Raw genomic sequence first — 25,542 nt, forward strand, 5'->3', positions numbered from 1 at the left:
TGCGCAGAGTTTAGAATTCTGTGAGGCTCTCCATCTAATGTGATTCACATGCCTGGCAGAACAGAATTCTGTCCTTAGTGACCTGTGAGGCTTTTACAAAATTGTTACACTGCTGCCACTTTGTGGCAGACAGATGTACTGCATAATTCATCTCTGCACATACAAATTAGGATCTCGTCACCTCAAAGAATACATCCACCATGTTTACAATTACAATTATAGTAGTTATAGCAGTTGCTCTTAAACAGAGCTACTCACAAAGTGCAAGATCAGAGTACATGACATGCACTATAGTCATTTAGTCAACCAATATATGATAAAGCCTTAAAGCCTGCAAAGTCTGACCTTACTGACAGTACTATATGCTGGAACACCATATCTCCTTCCTGAAGGGAATAGCACATCTGTATACTCTCAGAACATGCACGTATCATACGTGGATGTATAGAGTCTCTGAAGTGGTTGTCCAACAATCTTTAAACAAATGTTCAGTTGTTGCAGCAGTTGTGACTTTAGGGCTACAGACAAACATCCATACCAGGCGGTACTACAGTACTGAAGAACACTCATAATAACAGAAGTTAAAAACAAAAGGAGAATCAGTCTACTAGCACCAAATGATCTTAAACAGCGAAGGAAATAGATTTGTTGCTTTGTTTTCTTATCCACCAACATCAGGGTCAGCAGGGTAAGGATAAGTAAAGTAGCTTGTTGATTCGCTATTTTCACCACATGATACCATCGTACGATGAACTATAAAAGAAAAGCTTTGCCAATAGTGCACATTACAGTGAACCTGACTCTGCCAGATGGGGCAGCAGAGAGTAGTAGTACACTGGGTTCCCCCCTCCTGCTCCCATCTGGGAACTCTCAGGCAGACTTGATGCTCCGGCCACAAAACGGCCTGGCCAATCAGCGGCAGCTAGAGGCGGGATCAAGGCATACACAGTGCTGCCCAGATGGGAGCAGGAGGGGGGAACCCAGTGTACTCTCTGCTGCCCCATCTGGCGGAGTCAGGTTACATTACAGTAGCTCCCAGGAAATTAAACTGAGTGCTTTTTGTGGGAGTTTTTGTGGGCTCCCCTGGAGACAAATGTTACAGAACCTTCCCAGGATTCATCAGGTTTTTGGGGTCGAGGGAGGCTTTGAGACCCTGCATGACTGCCATAGTCGAGGGTCCCATCTCCTCGCGTAGGAGCGCTCTCTTCCCCAAGCCAACTCCATGCTCGCCAGTACATGTACCGTCCATGGCCAGGGCTCGCCTACAAGAAGAAACATGTATTACTTCCATTTAAAGACCCTGCTGTGGAGTTTGTATGTTCTCCCTGTGTCCCCTAGGGTAGGTAGATACCCTCACAAAAAACATGCAGTAATCCTGGTCTCTATACTGCCTCCCCCTGGTCAGTCGGGGCACCTGATGGAGGGGAAAGGGAACCTATTGGAATAACGTGTTCCTTTCACGCGCTACGTCCTACCGGGGAAACTCCCCTCGACAGGTGATAAGAAGAGGCCTGCTCACTCTTCATGATTCTGAATCCATTCCAAGCAAAAAAACATGACCCATTTGTGGGTCATGGACACATTTTTATGAGTCCCTTTATTTTTTGTTCCCTACATTTTATTTACTGAATTATTATTGTTTCAAAACATTTTCAAAATACATTCAGAAAAAAGCAAAACGTTTCAAGAATTAAAAACAAATTTCTATTTGATTTCAGTGTGATTTCATGAAGAAATCAAAGAAATATCAAAGAAAGTTCATAAATTAGAAAACAAATGTTTAAAAAGTAGTAGAAAAGTAGTTTGGGTCCCGGGCAAACGTCTAAACTCTCTTTTGGGTCTTGACCAGAAAAGTTATGGAATCACTGATGTAGTCTGGGCGCTGTATGCAGGCAAAATACATTTACCGCAAGCACCACCTCCATTGCATTTGCGAAAGGGCCCCCCGCAACTTCCCTTTGAAAAGGTTACATAGCCAACCAGAGCACCCGGTCAACCAGAGCTGACCGAGCAGACCGAGCAGTCTGCTCGGTCAGCAAGCGACCCCTCATTAACGACCCGCCAACAGTGTGTTGGACTTGGAGCCCTAAAGTTGTTCAGTGGAACATAGCTACGGAGTCGGATAATAATTCTTTGAGAACGCCCATACGGGTATTTCTGGCCGTGGCCGAATCCGCCATTTCTTCATGGGGTGAAAACAACACAGCTTACCATTGGAATAGAGACACACGGGGACTACAAATTTCACGCCCCCAAATGAGACAGCGGCCCCACTTCTGGTCCGTTTTAACTGTGTACTGCAGCTGCCAATGCAATCCCTATGAGAGGCATCATGAAATACCCTAATTTCACTGGTTCATTACTGAGGCTATAGCGATTTATTTTGTGTTCTAATAAAGTGTCCCATATGTTTGATTTGTCCTTTTCAATGTCACATACCTGCCATCTCAATATACATCCTACAATGTACTATAATATACTCCATCAGTTTGTTAAAAGTGCTAGCATTGTAAATCTCAAGTCAAAGTGGTCGCACAGTATATACGTCACGGTTGCATCCCTTGAGGTTTTCAATACCCAGATATATTTGTTGTATTTCGTTTTATATGATATGTATTTGTTGAAAATGATCTAAACAGCTTCTTGCAAGACTATTATTAATACTCATCTGGAGAATTCACTAGGTAGTTGAAAATGTCAGGATGTCATATTTTCCCATGCAACTATTCAGCAAAGTTAATTATACAACAAGTTGACAGCGGTAAAACACACCGTCGGAGCTCCGTGGTAGGTAGAACATATATAGTAAGCCCGTGACATGTTCAAAATATAGACATGAATAACAAAGTCAGTCAGGATCGGGATGTATATTGAGAATTCCACTCTTCAAAGTCGGCGCTCGTAGCCTCGTAAAGGCAGTGACGTCCCTTAAAAGCGACAGGTTCTCTGTCTGCCGTCTCCCCTCTTCTCCGTTAACATTATGGGTAACTCATTCAAGGGGTAAATTAAATGTGAAATACATCCTCTATTGAGAAAACAACAATATATGTTGACAAAGACAACATACATTTGGAAACATATTTTTATTCAAATCAATATAGTCTTCAGTTCATTTCATATTATTTTAAAAGTAGGCTAACTACAGTTGAATTTCAATGGACTTCTATGGGCTGGCCTGCAGTATCCGTGCCAACGGACCAGAAGTGGGGACTCTGTCTCATTTGGGGGCGTGAAATTTGTAGTACCCGTTTGTCTCTATGGTACACATTGTTACATTTTATGGGTTTACTTCGTCATAGTGGTGAAGTATTGTAGTGCAGGTAATTGCAACAACCACCGATGCAATCAAAAAAATGAAAACGAGAATCATATTCTTTTAGACGAGTAATAGTAAGAATAGGAAGATAAGAAAAAGAGGTCATATTCTACCTGGCCAGTCTCTCAGCGAAGAGGTGGACCCTGTGGACCTCGTCTTCATCACTGGGGTCCAGTACCATTAGACAGTGGAAGTTACCATCACCTACATGCCCTGCTATGGGCCCTGCATGGTGGGAAGACAGACAGATGGACAGAAGTTACCATCACCTACATGCCCTGCTATGGGCCCTGCATAGAGGCAGACAGACAGATGGACAGAAGTTACCATCACCTGCATGCCCTGCTATGGGCCCTGCATAGAGGCAGACAGACACACAGACAGCAATCTAAACATGCTTAGTATTCAATTACCGTATTTTCTCTCATAACAAGCTGGTCAGGCTGGTTTTGGGGGGCTGTCTGCAAGGGACCATGTTGGTCAAATGCACTTTCAGCAGTTGGGTTGGCTCCCTTTAGCGGTAAGGTCAGTTCAACTTCAACTGAACATAGTGCATAACGTATATATCAACAGTGCCCCTGGGTACCTTTGTAAACCCTTTCTAAAGCACAGTGAAGTTCATTCCCATCTTACCAGAGCCAGCATAGCAGACCTGACCATGCCCAAGTTCACCACTGAAATAGGAAAATGTTTAGATTTGGAGGAGCAGTAAGCTGGAACTCGCTACCCCTGAATATATAAAGAGCATCAGCAGCCATCTCCTTTTTAAGGTCAAAGCATGGCTTTTAGAAAATGTTGCATAATAGTATCATGTTTAACTATATTAGCAATGTGATCACATGTATTTATGATGTAGGCAGTGTACCTCTTGATTGTATTATTTATTGATTTAATGTTTGCCTGTATGTATTTTGTTGCAATGTTGACCAAGGACCACAATGAAAATAAGTCAGAAAACTCTATTTTTTATCCTTGACGCTTCTTAGATGAACATGATGTAACTTGTTTTTCTTGCTTGACGTCTAATAAAATCAAATAAAATCAAATAAAATGAGATCACTCAAAAAGAACCAATGTATTGTAATGACAACCGACTGAATCTGCACATTAACCATTCCATATTATCACTGTCCTGCTTTTACAATGTAATAGTTAAACTACATGTAATAAGGATTTCACTGTTGGTGCTTGGGCTGAATAAAAGACTAAGGAGATTATGGTCACACTAGGCCCTATTTTGAAAGTAGCTCTCAAGTCAAAAAGTGTGGGCACCCCTGGTATAGGGTGTGTAGGATGGGTGACAAATTCCAAATGTACTTTGTCAATGAATTTAGCTTTCTCTCTCCATTCTGTCATAAACTATAGTAAAACGAAACCAAAACAGGGTAGCGGTGGCTCAGGGGGTAGAGTGGCTGGATGGTAACTGCAAGGTTGCCAGTTCGAACCCGGGCTCCCCCAGAGTTGATGTCAAAGTGTCCTTGCACTATATATTTCTAAAACTATGAAACATTTCAAAGATTTCTTTTCAGGCAAACATGTCCACCGTAAGATGAACCTAAATAGGTTTGAATGGGGTTTCTAGGTGTAAGTATGTAGGACAAGTAGCATGCCAAAGTTTGTGTAATTGCCATTGAGAATGCATTGGGCGTTTAAGTTAAATAACTCCGAAACTACAAATCATTTCAAAGTAAAAAGTTCCAGCATGTGTCTCCACAGTAAGCTGAATTATACAATGTGTGAATGGAGTTTCTAGGTGAAAGTGCTTTTTTGACGTGCCAATATCTGCCATTGAGCCCCATTATAAATTTCTCAAATTTGAAAGCACTATATTTCTAAAACTATGAAACATTTCAAAGATTTCTTTCCATGTCCACCGTAAGATGAACCTAAATAGGTTTGAATGGGGTTTCTAGGTGTAAGTATGTAGGACTAGTAGCATGGCAAAGTTTGTGCTATTGCCATTGAGAATGCATTGGGAGTTTAAGTTAAATACGGGGGGGGGGGGGGGGGGGGGGGGGGACATATTTTGACAGCAGAAACTGCCTGTCATAATTTCTCCCTATTCCAAAGCCCCCCCAGGTACATTATATATTTAAACTATATTCAGCAATGGTACACTTATTTTTTCAGTGGGTAGATATGGTTGAGCTGGTCATTTTGAAAGTAGATCTCACGTCATAAATGTGTGGGCACCCCTGCACTAGGGTAAGACCAAAAGGCTGTTATTATTAGTCCCCATGTCCCCCTGTGTGAATTCAATTATTTACGAAATTAAAGACACAGCTTGAAGTGAGTGTGATCCTTGCTAAAAGCCTTGCTAAGCCAGCAGAGAGACCCGTCTATTCACTATGTGTAGACTACTAGGGACCTCTTCACACCCCATCGCACCATACACACAGGTTGATTTGTACTGTATATAACTACTAGGGACCTCTTCACACCCCATCGCACCATACACACAGGTTGATTTGTACTGTATATAACTACTAGGGACCTCTTCACACCCCATCGCACCATACACACAGGTTGATTTGTACTGTATATTAATGTATTTGCTTTAGCGACTCTCTGACTCCATTTACCTGTGAGTCTGTTCCGAACCAGGTCTGCCTTAGTCTCCACAATGATCTGAGGCAGACAAGAGAGAGGAACGCACACATCTGTGGAGTAGGCCTGCAGGGCGGGCGGGCGGGCACGCACGCACGCACGCACACGCACACGCACACACACACACACACACACTTAGATTAGCATCATTATTATCATTTATATTTCTCAATATTCAAAGAATTTCATTTAAGTAAGATACTAATTTGGTCCACAATGGCTGTGGTATCAGTAATACCAATCTGCAGCTGAAGTAATTATCTAACATTTTGTGATTGTTAGCTACGTCAGTCTGTCTGTCTGTCTGTCTGTCTATCTAAATAATAAAAAAACATGTATCTACCCAACATTATTGTCATTACCTTTCTAGTTTTTACTAGATTTTGGCCTTAAGTCCCTTACCTGACAGCCAGGTCTGAGTGACAACGCAGCGTACCAGGCATCGTGGCGCGCCTTCCAGAGTCGGTTACGTGTTTCTGTGTCTCGTGCCCACTGGAACTCTGAGCCACCATTAAACTTAGTGATCTCCTCTACACACACACACACGCACACGCACACGCACACGCACACGCACACACATGCAAAATGTAATCTTATTTGAGTTACAAACAAACACAGACACAAATGAGAGAAACACACACAGACCTACACACCTGTTGTGTTGACCTGCTCCTCGAGACCTTTCTCTGTGCCGTGAAATTCCAGGAAGAGAGTTGGAGCAATCGGGTAGGACAGAGAGTTGAATGAGTTGCATGCACCTATCATCACGTCATCCAGGAACTCTGAAAAACACATGAAAAATAAATGTATTTTATTTTTTGGGATTCCGTTCTACTCTCCACCCCCTGCCTGTGCCAGAACGTAAAAATCTGTCGTTCTTTAATGTCATTTCATCCGGTAATTTGTTTTTCGTTTTTTTGGGGGCTTTTACTCACGTGTTAAGACAGCCTACATACGGATCCGACGTGCACACGCGTGCACTTTTTACTCCTTTTTCTGCTCAAAATGAGCCAAAATCCATTATTTGGAAGGTTATTATTCTCTGTTCTTACATTACGCGGTCGAGAATTCCGGTTCCTCCTCTGCCTACATTGTGTGGACCATAGAGTATATAAAGGATAGAGACCGAACTGGAGCACTAGCCCCGCCCCCAAGCTATTCATTTCGATGAAGTTGCTCAGTGGCGTTTTGAAGCACCCGGAAGACTGCCGGAAGTACCTCCTCCGGACCTCAAATTTGAGGTCCGGGGTGACGTATGGGTGACGTAGGGAGTGATGGTCCTACGTGTCCGTGCACAGGTCCGCCTGCAGTCCTTCCTCTTACCACTAGGGCCCAGAGCTTCAACGTTGGAGCGCCTCACTGGCCCCTTGGTGTGGACTCAGTGGGCTCGGGGGATGCACTTCCTGGTTGCCTAGGATCTCTTCTTCTACTTTGGTATTTCGCGCATTTGACTGGCACTGGCCTCACAATCCCCATCTGTGTGGCGGGAGGGATTGTGTTAATTCATTAATTCTTCCGCCACTGTCAGTTTTCTTTCTTTTTTTTCAGTGAAGACCCTTTTGACATGAACCAAAAGTATAACAAACGCTGTGTTGAGTGACTGACGGTCGCATTTTCTTTCACCAGGAAAATACATCTAGTAACCGCCGGTTCTTTAGTTATGGGCCATGAATAAAGCTTGTTTTGACTAAAAGCGCAATCTGGGGAAAGAATCTGAGATAAATGCATTTTTGTAAATCTGTTTACATTGAGGCTAAATTAGTTTTCACTTCTGGTTCATTTCTGGTTTTATCTGTCTCCTAGCGCCATTCATACGTTGGCAAAGAGCGCGCGTGAGCTAACGCAATCAATGAAAACCCTGAAATGACGAGTTTACTCGTCGTTGGCAGTGAACCGCTGGATTTCAAATTAGTTAACTCGCCAATAGCAGTGAATGACTGAAATGTGTTTTAAGTGGTTAAGCTCAGTGGTTCCCAAACTATTTCATGTCAAGAGCCCCCAAATCGACACTCATTAGCCCGTGGACCCCCATTGGTACTGTATGCCAAGGACCCCAAAAAGAGAAGATTTGTACGGCTCTAACACAAACCAGGGTTACGGTGAAGTTATGGGCAGGTGGGGATCAAAAGCCTGGAAAGGAAACCCGCCTAGGAGAAGGAAACTCCAAAATTAAACCTCCACTGCCTTGTGGCAATACCCTACATACGGGATAGTAAGTTGTATTGGCTTCTGCCCTTCCCTTGGATCCCACCAGCAGAGTGGAGAGGGGGGACCTGCAAAGTGGGTTATTGCTAAATGCGAGGCACCAAGGGGTTGCTCCCGACGATGGGAGAGATTGTTAAGTCTCGGCTGAACAGCTACCGCCCGCCTAAGCTGGGCAGCCCCCAGTCAGAAAGGTGCTGTTCCGCCACAGTCCACTTGCTTCACTGGGTGCGTGAAGCTTAAGGTTATACCTGACAGGTGGATGGAAATCCTGCACCAGGCTGAACAAAAATCAGCAGAGAGGAGAGCTAGGCGAAAGGCACCTCAATCGGCGTCAGCAGGCGACGGCAGCGCATTCAAATGCCATCACTGCCAAAGAGACTGCCTCTCACGTGTTGGGCTGCTCAGACACACAAAGCACTGTTCCCTCAGCACCACCTGATCCAATCCAAGTGCGCTTGTGCCATGGTCTCTCGAGACTGAAGTCCGCTACTACTATCTCTGGGACCCCCAATTTATATTGTAAAATCAATGTTAATTTAACTCTGAGTGTACAAATGGAACCAAATGGACTCGTTATAGTTACAAACCCATTTGGTTCCTAACTATCATTTATCTGGGGACCCCCTGGAACTCTCTCAAGGACCCCTAATGTGTCCCTGGACCCCACTTTGGGAACCACTGGTTCATCTCACCGATGCGAGCGATGGGCACCCCGGCCTGCAAGACCTGCACGGTGCTGTCCACGGCGGCCTGGACCGAGGGGAAGGAACACACAGCGGACACCAGGGCCTCCGGGACGCCGTACAGGCGGAGCGTGGTCTTGGTGATGATGCCCAGCGTGCCCTCCGACCCCACAAACAGGTTGGTGAGGTTGTAGCCCGCCGACGTCTTCCTGAAGGACGGAGGAAGAGACAGAGAGTGGGATGAAGGAGGCCCAAATATACTGGATCGGGATCTGGGATCTGAGAGTGCCTGGATGTTTCAGGGCTGCAACTGTTGATTCATTTCGTAGTGATTCTTCCATCGATTACTTTTTTGATTCATAGGATGATGGAGAAGCAAGCTTTTTGATACTTTGTTTTGTCTTTATACTGTATATCAAATCTTCTCTCGTTCGTGGTGGTCCCTGGCATAAAATATTTTCAAATGCGCGTCCACAGCCATACACTACTGGAGATGTGACGTACAACGTGTCTTTCTACACAGGACTAATTCTTTCAATGCAAAATTCTGCGTTCAAGTTCAGGAGAGTTCAGAAAAAGGCGGCTTTGCATTTCTTTCACCATAGTAAATGCTACATTCATGGTCTGGAGAGGGCCGTTTTTTTACGGACAGGGTAAAAGGGCAGCGCTTCAAGCCCCCTTTGATGTCTACGTGCGGCGTGCGCACGTGCCTGTTGGGGTTCCTTGACATGAAAAAGGTTTGAGAGAAGCAGTGTTGATTTCGTCGACTAAAACTAAGACGAAAAATGTTCGTCGACTACCTTTTTCCACTGATGAAAACTAAATGAAAACTAAGCTATGATGACTAAAACTAAGACTAAATATACTGACAATTTCGTTAACAAATAAAAACTAGACTAGTGGACAAGAGATCCAGTATAAGTCATTTTACATGCTGAAAATAGCAGATCTACAAGCTCACAAGCGTTGTGAACTTGTAGATCGGCTATTTTCAGTCATGAAATCAGTCATTACGGCATCAAGGCCATGCTTTTGTTATTGCTTAATGTAAATCGCTCTGGATTAAGAGCGTCTGCTAAATGCCTAAATTGTAAATTGTAAATTGGCCCGCCAAAATACATTTTAGTTGACTAAATCACCTATAGATTTAGTCGACTAAAATCTTATGACATTTAGTCGACTAAAACTAGACACTAGACCAGGGGTCCTCAACTAGAAATGCTGAAGGTCCACAAATAATTTTTGAATAAGACCATGGTCCAGTCTCATGCGTGCGCAAATAAAACTGCGGTCGCGGGCCACGTGGGCCCCACGCGGTGGGGCTGCCCCCCTCGCCCCCCACTCCTAGAAACAACTATGCCTGTTTAGTACAGTCAAACCAAGCTTATACAAATCGGGTCCCATCCAACCAACCAATACTGGGGTGCAGAGTATGAAAATATTTTTTTTCACTTTGACAAATATTCATTATTCACCTCCAAAAATCCAATTTTGTTCATTCAACTGAATGTGTGAATATGTCACTGCGACCCCATTAACAGCTAGTGAGCCAATCAGCGCAACATTGTCATCATGACATGCCGGCCCATAATACACAGGCACACACGCGGACACACACAATCAGTCGGTCCACATTCAGAGCGTTAATTGAGTTGCTCAGCTCAGCATTGAGCGGAGAATTCAACTCGCGGTCGGGGTGACTTTTTTTCTTCTTTATTCTATAATTTCTCCAGGGTCCGCAGAGAGGTGTGCCTCTCGGTCGTGGACCGCGGTCCGCCTGTTGAGGACCACTGCACTAGACACTAAAACATTGCAGGTGACTAAAATGTGACTGAAACTAAAATGAAAACTATTCAAGAGACTATGACTAAAACTAAAATCAAAATGTGCTGCCAAAAACAACACTGGAGAGAACCAATGCTGTAAGCCATGTGCGCCTACTACACAGACACTGAAAGCTACCTGGTTCGTCTGCCTTTCCCAGCAGTATGTATGATGGTTCCATCTGCCAACACCACCTCCAGGTTTAGAGTGTTCTCTCTCATGGTACCGTAACGCACTGCATTGGTACCGGATGCACTGGTGGCTGCCATGCCGCACAGAGACGCATCTGCTCCCGGGTCTGAGCTCAGAAACAAAACATGAATCATGACTATTTTTTAGCTTTGGATTAAGAGCGTCTGCTAAATGCCTACATTGTAACAGAACAAGTGCTCAGGATTTGTACTAGGACAAATTCGGAATAAAATAACATATAGCCATTGTTCCTACTTATATTGATCCCAAATGACTGGTCTATTTTACAGAATTGTGCCTGTCGTCCAGTTCCCCCAGCAGCCCTCATTGCATAGAGCGGAGCCCATAAGAATATCGCTACTTAAGGCCCATGCATACTCCAGTTTTAGATGACAACCTACTCACCTAAGCGGTGATGTCGGTTAGTAAAAATCACACCCGTGTGAAGTGAGGGGTGCTCTTATCATCGTACATCATCCATTCATTGTCAATGGGAATCTAATCTTTGTGTAGGAATTTTTTTTAGATTTGTTCGCCTACATAATATGTAAATGATCCGTTCATTGTCAATGGGAATTTTATTTTAGTTTGTGTAAAATGAAAATCTACACTAATAGCTCAAAAACAGACAGATGTGTTGGAGGAGCTGTGAGTCGCTTATCACCACGGCTCAGTGACGTCATGTTGTAGCTGTCCAACCACCGCGGTGAGTAGGTTATCCATAGTTATAAAGGATAGAGTGCGGACAGCCCCCCCCCCCCCCCCCCATTCATTTCAGTAGAAGTTGCTCATTGGCGTTTTGAAGCACCCGGAAGAACGCTCTACTACCACATTTGCCAACCAACATTTGGTTGGCAAATGCGGCACGGGGTTTCCTCGTGCTATATGCACGGGCCCGCCTACAGTTTCAGCTCTGACCGCTACATCTCGCGGCTTCAATGTTGTCCAGCCTTTCTGGGGGCTTGAGGTTATTAATTAGTCTGGCTAATAAGCCAGACTAATATCACACAACACTGTCGCGGTATATTAGTCTGGGCTGGCTCCACTTGGATTTCATTTCCCGGGGGGCGGGTTCAAACATTTTCTCTTTGACGCAATTGGTCAGAGCTACTGTCAGTCAAAAGTCTCAAGCATTGAACGTCACTGTACCAAAGCCCATATTGCATACCGTGTCCCGATTGGTCCGACCTGTTCTCGGTTGTAGGAAAGAGGCGTGCTACTGAGCCTCGCCAGACTGTAATCCGCTGGTAGGCAATTTTTTTTTGCCAACGGCTGATTCGGTCTGGTTTATTAACCAGGCTATGAGGTTATCACCAAGTGGATTATGTGTGGGCCTTTACGCTAATAGCGCTATATTTGCAGTCGTGAAGTGTTTTTCTTCATGAATCTGTTGTCAGTACACACCACGCATCCATGCCTTGGTTGTCCCAATATTACCCTTAACACGGAGCCCGCCAGAACTGTAGTAACCGTAGAATTACATTAATTCTCTAGCCTGCCAGAACCATAGGCTACATTTTCCAGGGTTTATATTCTTTAATCCATGTTTTGATCCGATCGAATCGTTAGCTGCAGCTCGTTAGCATAACAGTCAAAGTGGGACAGTGGCCGCGGCCATTTTGAAGATTCACTTGCACTCTATGTGCTGCTTTCAAAGGCCTGTATCTCCAAATCGGTGCAATGATTGCTGGATTAGCGGCCTAGGTGCCTGGACCGCTCAGCCGCGCCCCAGGCCGTACAACATGGAGTTCTACACAGAGGACAAATTCTTTCAAGGTAAAATGCTGTGTTCAAGTTTAGGAGTTCAGAAGCGTTCGCTAAGTCCCTCCCCAACCCATCCTTGTCCAATAGGCACGTTAGGGAGAAATCAACTTTTAAAAACTATCCGACAGCAGTTTTCATGCTGCACGGTAAGACTACGGTGATTAGTATTATTGCCTGGGTCAGGCGTGTAACTTTCCCGACATTAAGCCATGTATATGTTCAACAACACAGCCATGCAAAATAACATTGACAGCTATGAGGTGGCGAAAGCTTGACCTGCATTAGCAACAGTTGCTAAACTACTTGGATTGGCTTTGAACAATAATTTTTTGGGTGGGATTTAGCGAAGGGCTAATTCTCCTGAATGCTGCCTACGGGTATGGCATAGTAAATGCTGCATTTGTGGTTTGGAGAGGGGACGGGCAAAAGGGCAGGGGCTCAAGCCCTCTTTGATGTCTATGTGTGCACGTGATGGGACTGACCTACTGGAAACCACAGGCCTGTGTCTCGGAGGTAGGAGTTGAGAGCCTTGCGCGTCACACCGGGCTCAACCGTCACGTCAAAGTCTTCTAGGTGGAGGTCCAGGACCTGGTCCATGCTCCTCAGACTGAAACAAACACCACCCTGCATGCATGGGGGAAGAGAAGCAACAGCTCCTTCAGGGACGTGTACAATAGCACTCAGGGGTGCAGTCAATAATCGATTAAAATCGATGTATTTGTTAAAAAACAATGAGTAATAGATCCCAATTTCCATATTATATATATATATATATATATATATAATATGGAAATTGGGATCTATTACTCATTGTTTTTTAACAAATATTATCGATTTTAATATATATATATATATATAAATATAAATAAAGTTCTCTCTCACATGCAAAGCGCCAACCCCTCCCTCTAGGCCTGTTCCACTACCAAAAGGTATAATGGGGAGTGAATGTTGATGGCAGATCTTGGCCAGGTGGCTGACCTCCTCAACACAGCGAGGGAACACCACCACATCTGGAGGACGACACCTGGACGGGAGTGCAAGCAGACATTCAGAATATGTGTCAGTTGAGCTGTATACGTGTGTAAGGCGGGGTTGCAATGAATCATGCCTTTGTGTGTACTAGATAAGACAAGTCTTTATTTGTTTGTTTATTTCACTTCAAAAATCATTTAAAAATGGTACACAAGGACTCAGTCAAAATAGTAAAAGAATTAAATAAATAAAAGAAACACTGCTCATCTGCCAGTAGGCTTGGGTGAGGTGCTGGAGCTAGTCCCTTTTGGGACCCTCGGTTACCTTTTCTGTATTTTGGACGGCGGTACCCTAGACTCTAGTCTAGGGCCTAGAGCAGGGGTGTCAAACTCATTTTGGGGCAAGGGCCACATTGCGCGAAAGGTGACTTGATGAGGGCCGCGGCCAGTTGCAGCTCACATGGGTTGACTTACACTACTTGATACTTGGCTTTGTTTTCTAGACTGTTTATTGACATAAATTGACTTTATTTGTATTACAGTTGTAGGCTACAAGACGTTTGGTATGAGATGTGGAAAAAAGACCCAATAAACCACTCGAAAATAGTTAAAAATGCAATCATTATTTTATCAAAAATATCCAAAATGGCAAATTGACATGTAGCCATCATGAAATCTGACACTTTGCATCTCTTTGCTTTGACTATCATGTGTAAGTAGACTATATTCCTCACTTGGTAAGGGAAATGAAACTCTACTGAGCTGTAACAACTATGGTTAGCCTCTCCATGTCCTGCTGTATCAGAGTGTGAGGAGAGTAATCCACAACAACTCAACTAGTAGTTGAATAGACTGTTAACGAGCCCATCAGTGACAACATTCCGCATGCGGCCTGTGGATCGCCAGTTTGACACCCCTGGCCTAGAGTCTCTTGAAAGTTAATCCACTCTCCATAGGACACAGCTGTACCACTGTCTGGTCACGGTCACCTGTGGCGTCGCTTGAGTGTTGATGAGATGTTTCAAAGATAAATAGAGTAGGAGTAGGAGACCGCGGAAATGTGTGCGAAGTGCCGTTAATCGGCGTTGCTGTTAAGTATTTAACTATAACTATTTTTGAAGTTTTGGCTTCTCTGAAATTCTCTCTTCCTCACTTCCCGTGTCCCGCCTCCCGCACCGCGACTGGCTAGCATGCACGTCCTAGTTACTGCCTCTGATTGGCCAACCGCGTACATGCTGGATGTTTTTAATGCTGTTGTGTCGTGGGTCACTCCTGTTATGGCCCAATCTTTTGGTTAATTTAAGAATAAAATAAAATAAGAAGGGGCCTTGTTTCCTCTTTAAAACTGTGTTTCTAAAATGTCTGAGCTCAGGGGAAATATTGAATAGACCCAGCTTAATAGGCAGACCTTAATGGAAAGTATTTATTTAGTGAGTCAGAGACAAACCTGTGCTTAGACTCATCTTTGCCATGCTGTTCTCTTACGGCTTCCCCCAAAGTCACACCATCCTCACCACACACAGACCTGAATGCAGAGACCACCTTCTCCAGACCATTAACCTGTACATGGTGCGCACGCACACACACACACACACACACACACACACACACACACACACACACACACACACACACACACACACACACACACACACACACACACATACACACACACACACACACACACACACACACACACACACAGAATGTATTATTATTTGATATTATAAAACTACCAAAAGCACATTAATTGTCACATCTTGAAAGGAAATATGAAGTGACAATTTGTAGAATAAATGTAGTTATCTGTTATCTCTCATGGTACTACAGCATAACCTGACTCCGCCAGATGGGGCAGCAGAGAGTACACTGGGTTCCCTGGGGGGAACGCAGGTTCAGGTCAGGTTAACTACAGCATGGAATTGTGGACAAAATCTGATCCAACGACAACAAAATATCCGAGGTTTTCTAATTCTAACTGTGTATTATTTCATGGTTTTTCTTTTGCATAGATGTGTATATTTGTATGTCTTTAAATGTTTTGATAAATTGAAAATGGAGGACTCTGATGTAAACAAGTCTTAGTGTTTTTTTCTTCTTCTGGTTTTATCCTCAGTTTTTGTATTGACTGGTACCTTCCTTAGACTGTACCCATTCTGCAATATATTAATACAATGTTCAATCAATCAATGCTGAATAAATAATGGATCTTGACGTGACAAAGGTTGAAAACCATATAATGATTATAAGACAATGCCTCATGGCATGCAACAGTGTAGACACTTACTCCTGCAGAATGTTGGTTTTGGATATTTCGACATTGCATGAGACGAGGCAGGTGAGGTAGCAAGCGACACGTTGATATCAATGAAGCGGTCATTGTAGCTATTAGTTATGTGATGTGACTATGTGTTGTTAATACTACAGAAGGTCATTCTGAACCATAGCGCTGAATTTACTTCCGAGTATGTAAACTGTCAAGGAAGGTGGAGTCTGTAGTGTTGACCAGCGTTGCCATGTCTGCTTATTTTAAGCAACCGTTTGGGGCTTGCCTTGTTTCCTAAATGTTGTTTAAACCCACAAAAAACAGTGATTCACACTACATGTCCAAGTTACCCCCAGAAAGTCCCAGATGAAAGGACCCTACATCAGTAAAAATATGTTGTGCCAGGTAGGGGTCACGGTGGTCACCCAAATAGTAGTAGCCTACAACGTAAACACCTCGTTTGGATCATGCTGTTTCTCTCTCAGGGCACAAGATGGCGCTGAGAGAGAAGTCAAAAAGTAAATACAGCCTATAGCGCCTTGGACTGGAGTCACATGGAAAAAACAAAACAGGGAAGTGAAGTGACAGGCACGAAATTTACTTGGACTATTATTCAGTTAAAGTAAGTTATTAACAGCGTGCAATTAATTTATTATAAGCCTAACGAGTAGCCTACGATGGTTTGGGTGTAGAATTATTGTACGGTCTGCAGTGTCATGCAGGTAAGTTTAGCAACTTAAACTGGTCGTTGAATTCATGATCGCCACTTTGCTTCTTGGTGTTCTCTGTCACAGGCCCAAGTAACATGGTGTATCCCGTAGACCACCTGCCATATCTGGATTCCAGTGAACTGACCTCAACTTCTGAGCAATATCTTTCTACTTTGCAAACACAATCAGTAGCGCAGCATGACTATAAATGGATTGAAACATTTCACTCAAAGGTACCAGAACATAGTCCTATTGCTCCAACTTCAGTTGACTGTATTTTATAGGTTATAGTTAGTATTCAATGAATAGCCTATAAAATAAAGTCAACTGTTCATATTGTGAGAGTCATACTGGCTGAAAATTGGGCCAAATATGCGCGCAACTTGAGGCAATCTATATCCATATATATCTACTAATCAAAGTCTAATAATGGCAATGGAAAATGAAATTAAAATATATATTAAAGGTTCCCAAACGTTTTAGCTCTGGGCCCAAATGACTGAAAATAACAGATTTACAAGCCCAAACACGGGTCCCAAAAATGGGTCTATACCCATCTGAGCTCTCTTCATGGTGCTTCATTCTCCACTGTCATCTATCTAGACTCTTAACGAAGCACCTTCAGATTCTATGGATGTAGTAGATGTTAGAGCTACTGAAAGCTTTTTGTTTTCAGGTGGAGGTAACGGGACATAATGTCAGCAGGTTGCTGCTGTTTGAAGATAACCAGCTTGACTGTATACTCCCAGCACTAAAGGCCCCTGGTGACCATGCTCAAGGTTAGGACTACAAGCATGCAGACACGCAGCGGCACACATGCACATTCAGAGTACACACAAACTCACTATATGGGGCGGCAGTGGCTCGGGTAGAGCGACCGGATGGCAACCGCGAGGCTCCCAGTTCGATCCCGGGCTCCCCCAGAGTTAGTGTCGAAGTGTTCTTGAGCAAGACTCTGAACCCCTAATTGCTCCCGATGTGCAGGTTGGTGCCTTAATGGTTTCCTCCGCCATCGCCCATCGGTGTATGAATGTAATGCACAATCTATGTAAATCTATATAAATGCACCATTTACCATTTATATATTGTTTCTGCCTTCATTACAGTGGTGGCCCTGCGTCTAAATGGGAAGTGGTGGTCAGTAGATGATGTGTTGAGAACAACCAACAAATCCAGGAACGGCCTTGTCTTGGTAAATGTTGTGTATAGCATGTGCACTGTGCAGCGCACAAATGTATTTGTGTCTTGGTGTGCACCCACCACCACAGCACACCACAGTCATCTCTACACTTCTCGTAATTATGTATTCGAAAACGGGGGGCATACGTACCAATAGTCCGACATATGTGGCCGGTTAAGACTCACCTGTGGCTTCTGCGTGCGGTTAGGTTGGGGTAGGTAGGGTGTCGGACTATTGCCTGTCGGACTGTTAGGACGTCAGACCAAAGATATGCAGTGCACCCTTCAAAAACATAATTGTCTCCACCAGGCCGAAGGCTTGGTGAGAGAGTATGTCCGTGTGTGTGTGTGTGCGTGTGTGTGTGCGTGCGTGCGTGCGTCCGTCTGTCACCAGCTAATCTCCGGCACTGCTAACCTGGTCGATGCCAAATTTTGCACACACTCCCTGGATGCCAATGATGAACCTCTGCCCCAAATTTTCCAGAACGGCCTGTTATAGCACCACCAAGAGGCCGACTTTTATAAAACACATTTCTTTATATTACTCCTCCAGATTCTGTCCAAACATCCTGCAAATCGTTACACAGTATCTCTACAGCCGTGTTTGTAAAACACGTTTTCTTTAAATTACTCCTCCAGATTCTGTCCAAACATCCTGCAAATCGTTACACAGTATCTCTACAGTCGTGTTCAAAACCAATCTGTCTCTCTATCATAATTGGCTAACATTGGCTTTCAAAGTTTGCAGGATTGGCCCGTTTTGCACAAAAAGCCTCAAATCATGAATGCAGCATGCAATTTATGTGAAATCTTTCACATACTTTCCTACTAGGCTGAGGAATATATCCCAGGTGGATTTTTGCAAAACACATTTTTGGAACAAAATGCCTGAAATCATCCAATTGCCATCCAAGGCATAGGCCTAATAAGAAGAAATGGCACCCTTTTCACATTTGCCTATTATAGTGCCACCAGGAGGCCACAACCTGACCTGGCCTGGTGGAGACCTGTGTCCCGAGGGGCACTTTATCTAGTTATAACTTGTATTTTTCTTTTCCACTTTTACTCATTTGCTACTTTGACTTACTTACTGAGCACTGTCTAGAACTCTATCTAGAACTTGTGTCTTCTTGTAAACTCTTCATTTCTGCGTGTCCCAGGTGCAGTCTTTGGTGGAGAGGGTGATTCTGTTCCTGCTCAGCCAGGTGGTGGAGAAGCCTCCAGAGGAGGAGGCACTGTTCAGCCCTCACTCCAGCAGAGAGCATGCTAAACTGATGTGGAGTAACGGAGAGGCTGTGGGGTTCTATACCATCAAACAGAAAGGTAAGAACCCTCACCCCAGCGTTGAGCATGGTAAAGTTTACTGCGGTCAAACAGAAAGTTAAGGGGGAGGAGGAGAACGGGGAAGTAAATGTGCTGGAGGAGGAGGAGAAAGGGACACACAGTGGAGATGGAGGACACGGACCACTATACAAACAAATCTAGGGTCAAACTCGGGCAGTAAAGGCACACCTTGGCTGCCTTTGCATATAGATAACAGCAGACAATGAATCAAGAGCGTTTGTTTGTCAAGGTACAAGCAGCGACATGTTGGCGTGGCATGCTCCACAAGATTCATCCAATTTGTATCTGCAATCTGCTTGTATTAAACAACGTTAAACTCACTAACATTGCAGCTGTAAGGCCAAACTTGAATTATCCTCTTTCAAACAGCAAAGCTTTTATTTCATAAAAATCCACCGTAGACATATTATGAGCTACTTTCTGTCCAAAATATTCCTAGAATATTCCAGAATATTAGAATAGAATAGAATATGTCAATAACTGCTGTCCAGTGCTGTAGTCCAGGTTCTTTCTGACGGTATACCATAATTATTCCCTGCACGACATGCACACATACTGTATAGGCTATACGCTCGTGGTCAATGGATGAAATGATTAGCAGACGGTCACGGTATACACATTCTTTTTTTTTTTTTTTTTACTTTGGCACGGCATACTACGTATATAGTATATAACGGTAGACTACACCACTGCTGCGGTCCATCTGTATTGAATAAAGCTGCGAGAGAATATTGGGACCCACAGTCGCATGTTAAGATTACAAGACACTTACTTGGCCAAGATGTGGAAAATCAAAACCATAGAACCTCTGTTACAGTCAAACATAATGTCTCTGTCTTTACTGTCTCATATCATAACAGCCATAACCTATTCAGACGTCTTTGCATACGAGCCAAGAGCGCAGTATGTTCCCTGCCTTCTAAATCTCTATGCAGAAAAGAAAAAAACATAAACATGAGTTTTCCGCATGTGTGCTACATGCGGAAAACACATTCAACAGGGTGACCCCCCCCCCCCCTCTCGCCTGTTCTACTCCTCTGTTTTTTGTTTTGATTTTATGATTTATTTCAAATAGGCTATGGTATATATCTAACAGAGAGACAGGAAAGGTGGGAGTGAGAGCAGGGAAGACATGCAGTGCAGTATGTCGAAGTACCTCGAGTCGGACTCGATTGGAACCACCAGGGTCAGCGGCAGGGGGTGCTCCTGAAGCCTCCCCTGTGTCCCCAGTCTGTCAGCATTATTCCCCAACAAATAATCCTCCTGGGGGATCCCCAGACGTTCCAAGGCCAGTGAGTCGATGTGTTTCCTCCAACTGCGCCTTGGTCTGCCCCGGTCTTGGTCTGCCACATCAACAAAACAAAATAGGAATAATCAAGAATGAGAACAGTTTGACCGTTGTCCTAGTGCTTAAGGTGCTTGACGGTGCTATTCTAGGTATAACCGAGGGTTGGCCATAGCTGAATGGGTAGAGGCTGCCTTGTGCCTGTTGGTGTCTTTGATAATTCTGTGAGCTTTGCTGACACAACGTCCGTTGTCTTTGGATGGGGCAGGGAACTTCACATCCACTGATGTACTTGGCTGCCCACTCCACACGACCCTTTTCATTGCTTTGTAGTTACTTGCGCAAGCAGAGCGCGCAAGTACTAGTTTCGCCCGACGATGCGTATGCACCGTCCCAGCAAATGACGTAATGACTACTTGTGCCTGATACGGCAGTGGTGCATACGCATCAAAAGTAACCACAGTATACCACTAATCAACTTACAAATTACATATACATAGAGGCATTTCCTGTAATCCACCCGACACTGATCGAGATATACGTCACCATCGAAAGCATTGGGTCCTTTAATCCACATCTTTATTACGATATACTTCATAATACTATTACGTAGCAAATAGCTAAACCTAATAATTCAATATTTCAATCGTTCTTTCAAAGAGAAGCTGAGTTTGTAGCGGTCGACAGTACTTGCTCTGCTTGCGCACTAGTAGGCAATTTATGGCCCACTTGTGTGCAACAAGCAAGTAGGCACTCGACAGAGTGCAGTTCTAGTTGAGGTCTGTGTAGAGTCCATACCAGATAGGATGGTAGCTTTGTAGAAGGCCAGCAGGACCATGTGGCCCTTTAGTCGCCTGAGAAAGTATAGGCGTTGTTGTGCCTTACTGCCTTCTTCACCACTTGTTCAATGTTTACATCCCAAGTGAGTTACTCAGTGATGTGAACTCCAGCTGTAGGAATTTGAACTTCCTTACTCTCTCCACTGCGATACCACATTACTGCTATCCCCAATAGGTAGTTGTGATTTTAGAATTAATTTAGATGCTGGTGACATTTCTTTCAATTCCCATGGTGCTAAACCTGATTCAAGCATTCTGTACATTTTGGGGCTATGCAATTACCTGGAGCAAAAGTCACAAGGGAGTTAGGGACAGCACAATTGGTTAGGAAACCAAAAAAGCATTATTAATATAATTCATATTATTATATTACTGCTCCTTAAACACTTTTTGGTTTAACAGATTAAAATATTTGGCAAGTAAACAAAAATCTATTTGCGTTGTACAATTCCCATGTTGTCTGACTCTGCCCTGTTACAGGTAGCTTGTGTGACGGCTGCACCAGTCAAAGCTACCTGCTCCCTGTCCTGGACACTGTGCTGGTGAGGAGCAGCCGGAGGAGGAGTGGTCTGGGACTACAGATGCTGGAGGACTTCTGCTACTCCTTCCCTACAGAGGAGGTGCTGGGAGTCAGCTCTCCCTTGTCACCGAGCATGGTCGCAGGTTAGTCTCGGTATAAAGCAAAATGGTGTTCTCTGTGGTTTCAGGATGTAGAAAAAAGTCTTTGTCTTTTGTCTGCGATATACATTTGAGGGATGGTGTTATGACCTTTGTCCTGCGAGATTTACTTTGTGTATTAAACCTCTCCCTCCTTTGTAAAAGAGCTCTGGCTCTATTGCTCGTCCTTCAAGAGGTTATGGGTTCATATCTCCTGGCTGTGTTTCCACCAGTGTGTAGGAAGTTTCTGCAAAAACACGAGGAGCTGAGAGAGCGCCTGTACGAAGTGGAAGCGCCCGGGGGCTGGGCTCAGCGACGGAACATCTGGCTGAGCATCCAGCTAGGCCGCTACCCATTCAGTAAGGCTAGCTTTAGCTACAGAGTATTTTCAGATTAAATCTACTAGTCCTTATTGTCAGTAGTTGTTTGTGATTTTCCATGTACTGGTAAATTTGAGGTCATTTTATTTGTGCCTGCACGGAAATTCCTTTTGCAGGGTCAGCGGCAAAGGCATTCCACATAAAAACACACAACTCAAAACACTAAATGAGAACATAATGTAGCAATTTTAAAAAACAAAAAGATGTCATAGTCTTCTTCATGGTAGGTCTATTCTATATTCATTGTTAATGTTCACTAAAGAACAGCTGTGGACTGTGTGACTAAAGGCTTCGGCATGGTCCTTAATTAATGGCTTGATTTCACAATGCACAATGCTTGATCCAACCATATGGGACAGCTAGAGGTAGACCTTTGTTAATCCCACACAGGACATTCTGTTTGAGCCACACCCAGCAGATGACTGCTCATATGGCCATGATGAACGCTTGGGGAGGAGCTGTTGGGGGTTAAGTGTCTTGCTGGACGCATTTATTGGGTGGACCATGGGAGGTTAACCTCTGAGTTCTGATTACCCTCTCTAACCACTAAGCTACAGCCGTCATTGCCTGGTAGTCTTGAACCATAGCTGGTCGTACATTAAAATCAACTTTTTCCTCCCTGAGGCCAAGCTCATTTCCGCCCGACTATATTTGCTTTAACATTTAAAAGAATCAATGAGCAGGAGAGAGTTTGCAGACGACTTGAATACCTGCCCATTTTTCCTAAGCACACCTGACCAATCACTGCAGAAAGTGGACATTTACACATTGTAATTTGTCGATTTTGGAAAGTTACAAAAATGGCTTTACATTGATTGACCCGTCTGTCCAGGTGTGGATGAAAAGAATAATCCCATGTTGCCAGGGGACTCCATGAAGAATGAAGGACATAATACCCAGTGTCACAACAAGGTACAGACTGTAGACATCTTTATTATTTGTGAAGTGAACAGCAGCCCCAACTAGCAGGCTGTACTGTGACCTGACATGCCATGACATGACATCTAGAATCTAACGCCAAAACCATTCCTAATTGCATTCAATTACGTTAACCCATTCAGGCCTGACGTCGAAATTAAAAAAAAAAAGTTTTCTAAATCATGAATATTTTCGGAAAGATTTGAGGCACATTTTAACGATTTTTCAAAAATAGCAGACCTACAAGTTCATAGCGCGCCACTCGGTGGCGCGCTATGAACTTGTAGATCTGCTATTTTTCAATAGCTAAATTATAACAATGTTTAAAACACCAAAAGGGGTTCCCGCCCAAAATGGGTTAATGGTTAATGTGGTTAAACGCTAACGTGACATGGATGCGTTCCAGGTCTCAATGGATTAAAGAGTCCCAGAGGGTGAATGCATGCCAAACCCAAGCAGCCATGCGTTTCATGCTACGGTGTACATGGACACTAAACTTGTAAAATCTGAACATCTGTAATAATAACATTACTCGCACAGTGATTAGAATACAGGCTTATGTAGGAAACTAAGTAGACACAGTGATGCAATGTCGTAATTACAATTGTTGTTTTTCTCTCTCAAAGAAATCTCAAGATGCTAGACAGGAAGCCGTCTCATCTGAGGACGCTGGTGACTTTTACAGCACGCAAAAGACTCCTGCCAATAGACTCGCACATTAAGCTTTGGGACCCAAGCCAGGTCGGAAGTGCCCCGAGTGCAAAGCCTCCTACAACAGGATGTATCTCAGCTACCCATGTTGAATCCCAGAACATACAGTAGAACTCTGTTCTCCAAGATTACGAGGCCCTCCAAAAGAAACACCAGCTGTCCGAACCTCCTGTGGACGTCTAGAATCGGAGTCATCGGGCTCTGCCGAACCCATGACGACTGCAGGCTATTCAAACCTCACTACGCCAGGGTCCGAAGAATCGCTACGATCTCTCAAACAGAGACGAGAGAGGGAGGAGTTGCTCAGATGTGTCAAACGACTTAGAATGACATTGAAGTAGAACATAGAGGCTTGTGCTGTCAAGAACCACTTGAGCTGATTGAAAGTGGGAGAGTATGTCTGAAAGGTGAAAGTAAAGAGTATAGGGCATACATACTCCAGTTTGAGGTGATTATCACCTAAAACGGTGAGGCCATCATACTCGCGGTGATGTCCTTAAGCATTATTGATCGACCCCTCTAGTTTAGATATGAAACCCCCGTGCCTGCAAAACCAAGGGGACCTCCCACCCAACTTCTAGAATCTAGAAGACCAATCAGTGAACGAGGTGATAGCCCCAGAGTGAAAGGACTTGTCGGACAGTAAAAATAGAGAGATGTGTCAGGGTCCATACGAGTGACGTAATGTTGTAGTTTTTATTTTATTTTTTTAATTTTATTATTACATTTTTTTCACCCAGTGTCAATAATCCTGGGTGCTACACTTCCTCTGCCAACCTGGGGAGGGCAGCGGACTGACCTCATGCTTCCTTCTATGCATGAGGAGTCCAAGCTGCTTCTTTTCACCTGACGGGGGAGTTTCCCCGGCCGGATGGAAGCGTGTGGATTGTGGAAGGAACACGTTATTCCAACCAGTTACTTTCCCCTCCATCAGGGACCCCGGCTGTCCAGGGGAGGTCGTTTTCTAACGTTTAGAAAACTACACCGCAGTGATCAGCTATCTTCTCAAACTGGAGTATGAATAGACCTTATGTCTGACTGGGTCCACAGAGGGGTCGTCATGTCCAACAACATTTTATATTAATAATTTGCACAATGTGTGTGTGTGTGTGTGTGTGTGTGTGTGTGTGTGTGTGTGTGTGTGTGTGTGTGTGTGTGTGTGTGTGTGTGTGTGTGTGTGTGTGTGTGTGTGTGTGTGTGTGTGTGTGTGTGTGTGTGTGTGTGTGTGTGTGTGTGTGTGTGTGTGTGTGTGTGCGTGCGCGCGCTTGCTTCTAAAATGTCTTTCTTGCCTTGATCTCCTGACTCCCCCTCTCTTCTTCCTTTGTTTTCTTGGAAAAGTAACACGATGGGAACTATGCACAAAAATGAATTTCACACACTTTTTTTACTGTAAAACTGTGAGTGTGACAATAAAGATTATTCTGATTCTGATTCTGATGAATATGATGCCAATATCAGTAACAAAGGGCAAAAGTTACAGATAAACGTGTTTTAGTTAAATTAACAAACCAATACACAATAGCTATTGTGGTTAACCTTAGTGCACTGGTTCCTAAAGTCTGGGGACCCCCCAGGGATTCTAGGGGGTTCCCCAGAACATTTTAAACACTTAAAGCCTATTCATACATAGTTTAGGTGATTAGGTGACCGATCACCACAGTGTTTGGTAAAACTACAACATGTTGTCACGC

The 25,542-nt window shown here is 43.9% G+C and overlaps 2 protein-coding genes across 6 annotated transcripts; one reads left to right on the top strand and one right to left on the bottom strand.

The window, feature by feature from the left end:
• Nucleotides 1-928: 928 nt before the first annotated feature.
• ldhd (lactate dehydrogenase D) lies at nucleotides 929-16,043 on the bottom strand. Its single transcript, XM_079501773.1, has 11 exons — nucleotides 15,850-16,043; nucleotides 15,010-15,122; nucleotides 13,474-13,615; nucleotides 13,074-13,215; nucleotides 10,774-10,933; nucleotides 8,821-9,020; nucleotides 6,577-6,705; nucleotides 6,326-6,453; nucleotides 5,899-5,989; nucleotides 3,430-3,541; nucleotides 929-1,262 (listed from the first exon to the last, which is right to left on the bottom strand). The coding sequence occupies exons 1-11, from the start codon at nucleotides 15,940-15,942 to the stop codon at nucleotides 1,097-1,099; spliced, it is 1,476 nt and encodes a 491-aa protein (XP_079357899.1). The 5' UTR covers nucleotides 15,943-16,043; the 3' UTR covers nucleotides 929-1,096.
• A 316-nt stretch (nucleotides 16,044-16,359) lies between these two features.
• fam169b (family with sequence similarity 169 member B) lies at nucleotides 16,360-25,205 on the top strand. 5 transcript variants are annotated; one of them, XM_079500897.1, is made up of 9 exons: nucleotides 16,360-16,450; nucleotides 16,623-16,771; nucleotides 17,215-17,317; nucleotides 17,645-17,730; nucleotides 18,878-19,040; nucleotides 21,666-21,848; nucleotides 22,076-22,201; nucleotides 23,055-23,134; nucleotides 23,767-25,205. In XM_079500897.1, the coding sequence occupies exons 2-9, from the start codon at nucleotides 16,634-16,636 to the stop codon at nucleotides 23,860-23,862; spliced, it is 975 nt and encodes a 324-aa protein (XP_079357023.1). In that variant the 5' UTR covers nucleotides 16,360-16,450; nucleotides 16,623-16,633; the 3' UTR covers nucleotides 23,863-25,205. The 5 variants fall into 5 exon arrangements, with proteins under 5 accessions (XP_079357023.1, XP_079357026.1, XP_079357024.1 ...); XM_079500898.1 differs by having other exon boundaries at nucleotides 16,430-16,444; XM_079500899.1 differs by lacking the exon at nucleotides 16,360-16,450 and adding an exon at nucleotides 16,454-16,554 and having other exon boundaries at nucleotides 16,630-16,771.
• The last annotated feature ends 337 nt before the right edge of the window (nucleotides 25,206-25,542 follow it).

Source organism: Electrona antarctica (genome assembly GCF_951216825.1).
Source record: "Electrona antarctica genome assembly, chromosome: 5".
Classification (NCBI taxonomy): Eukaryota; Metazoa; Chordata; class Actinopteri; order Myctophiformes; family Myctophidae; genus Electrona; species Electrona antarctica.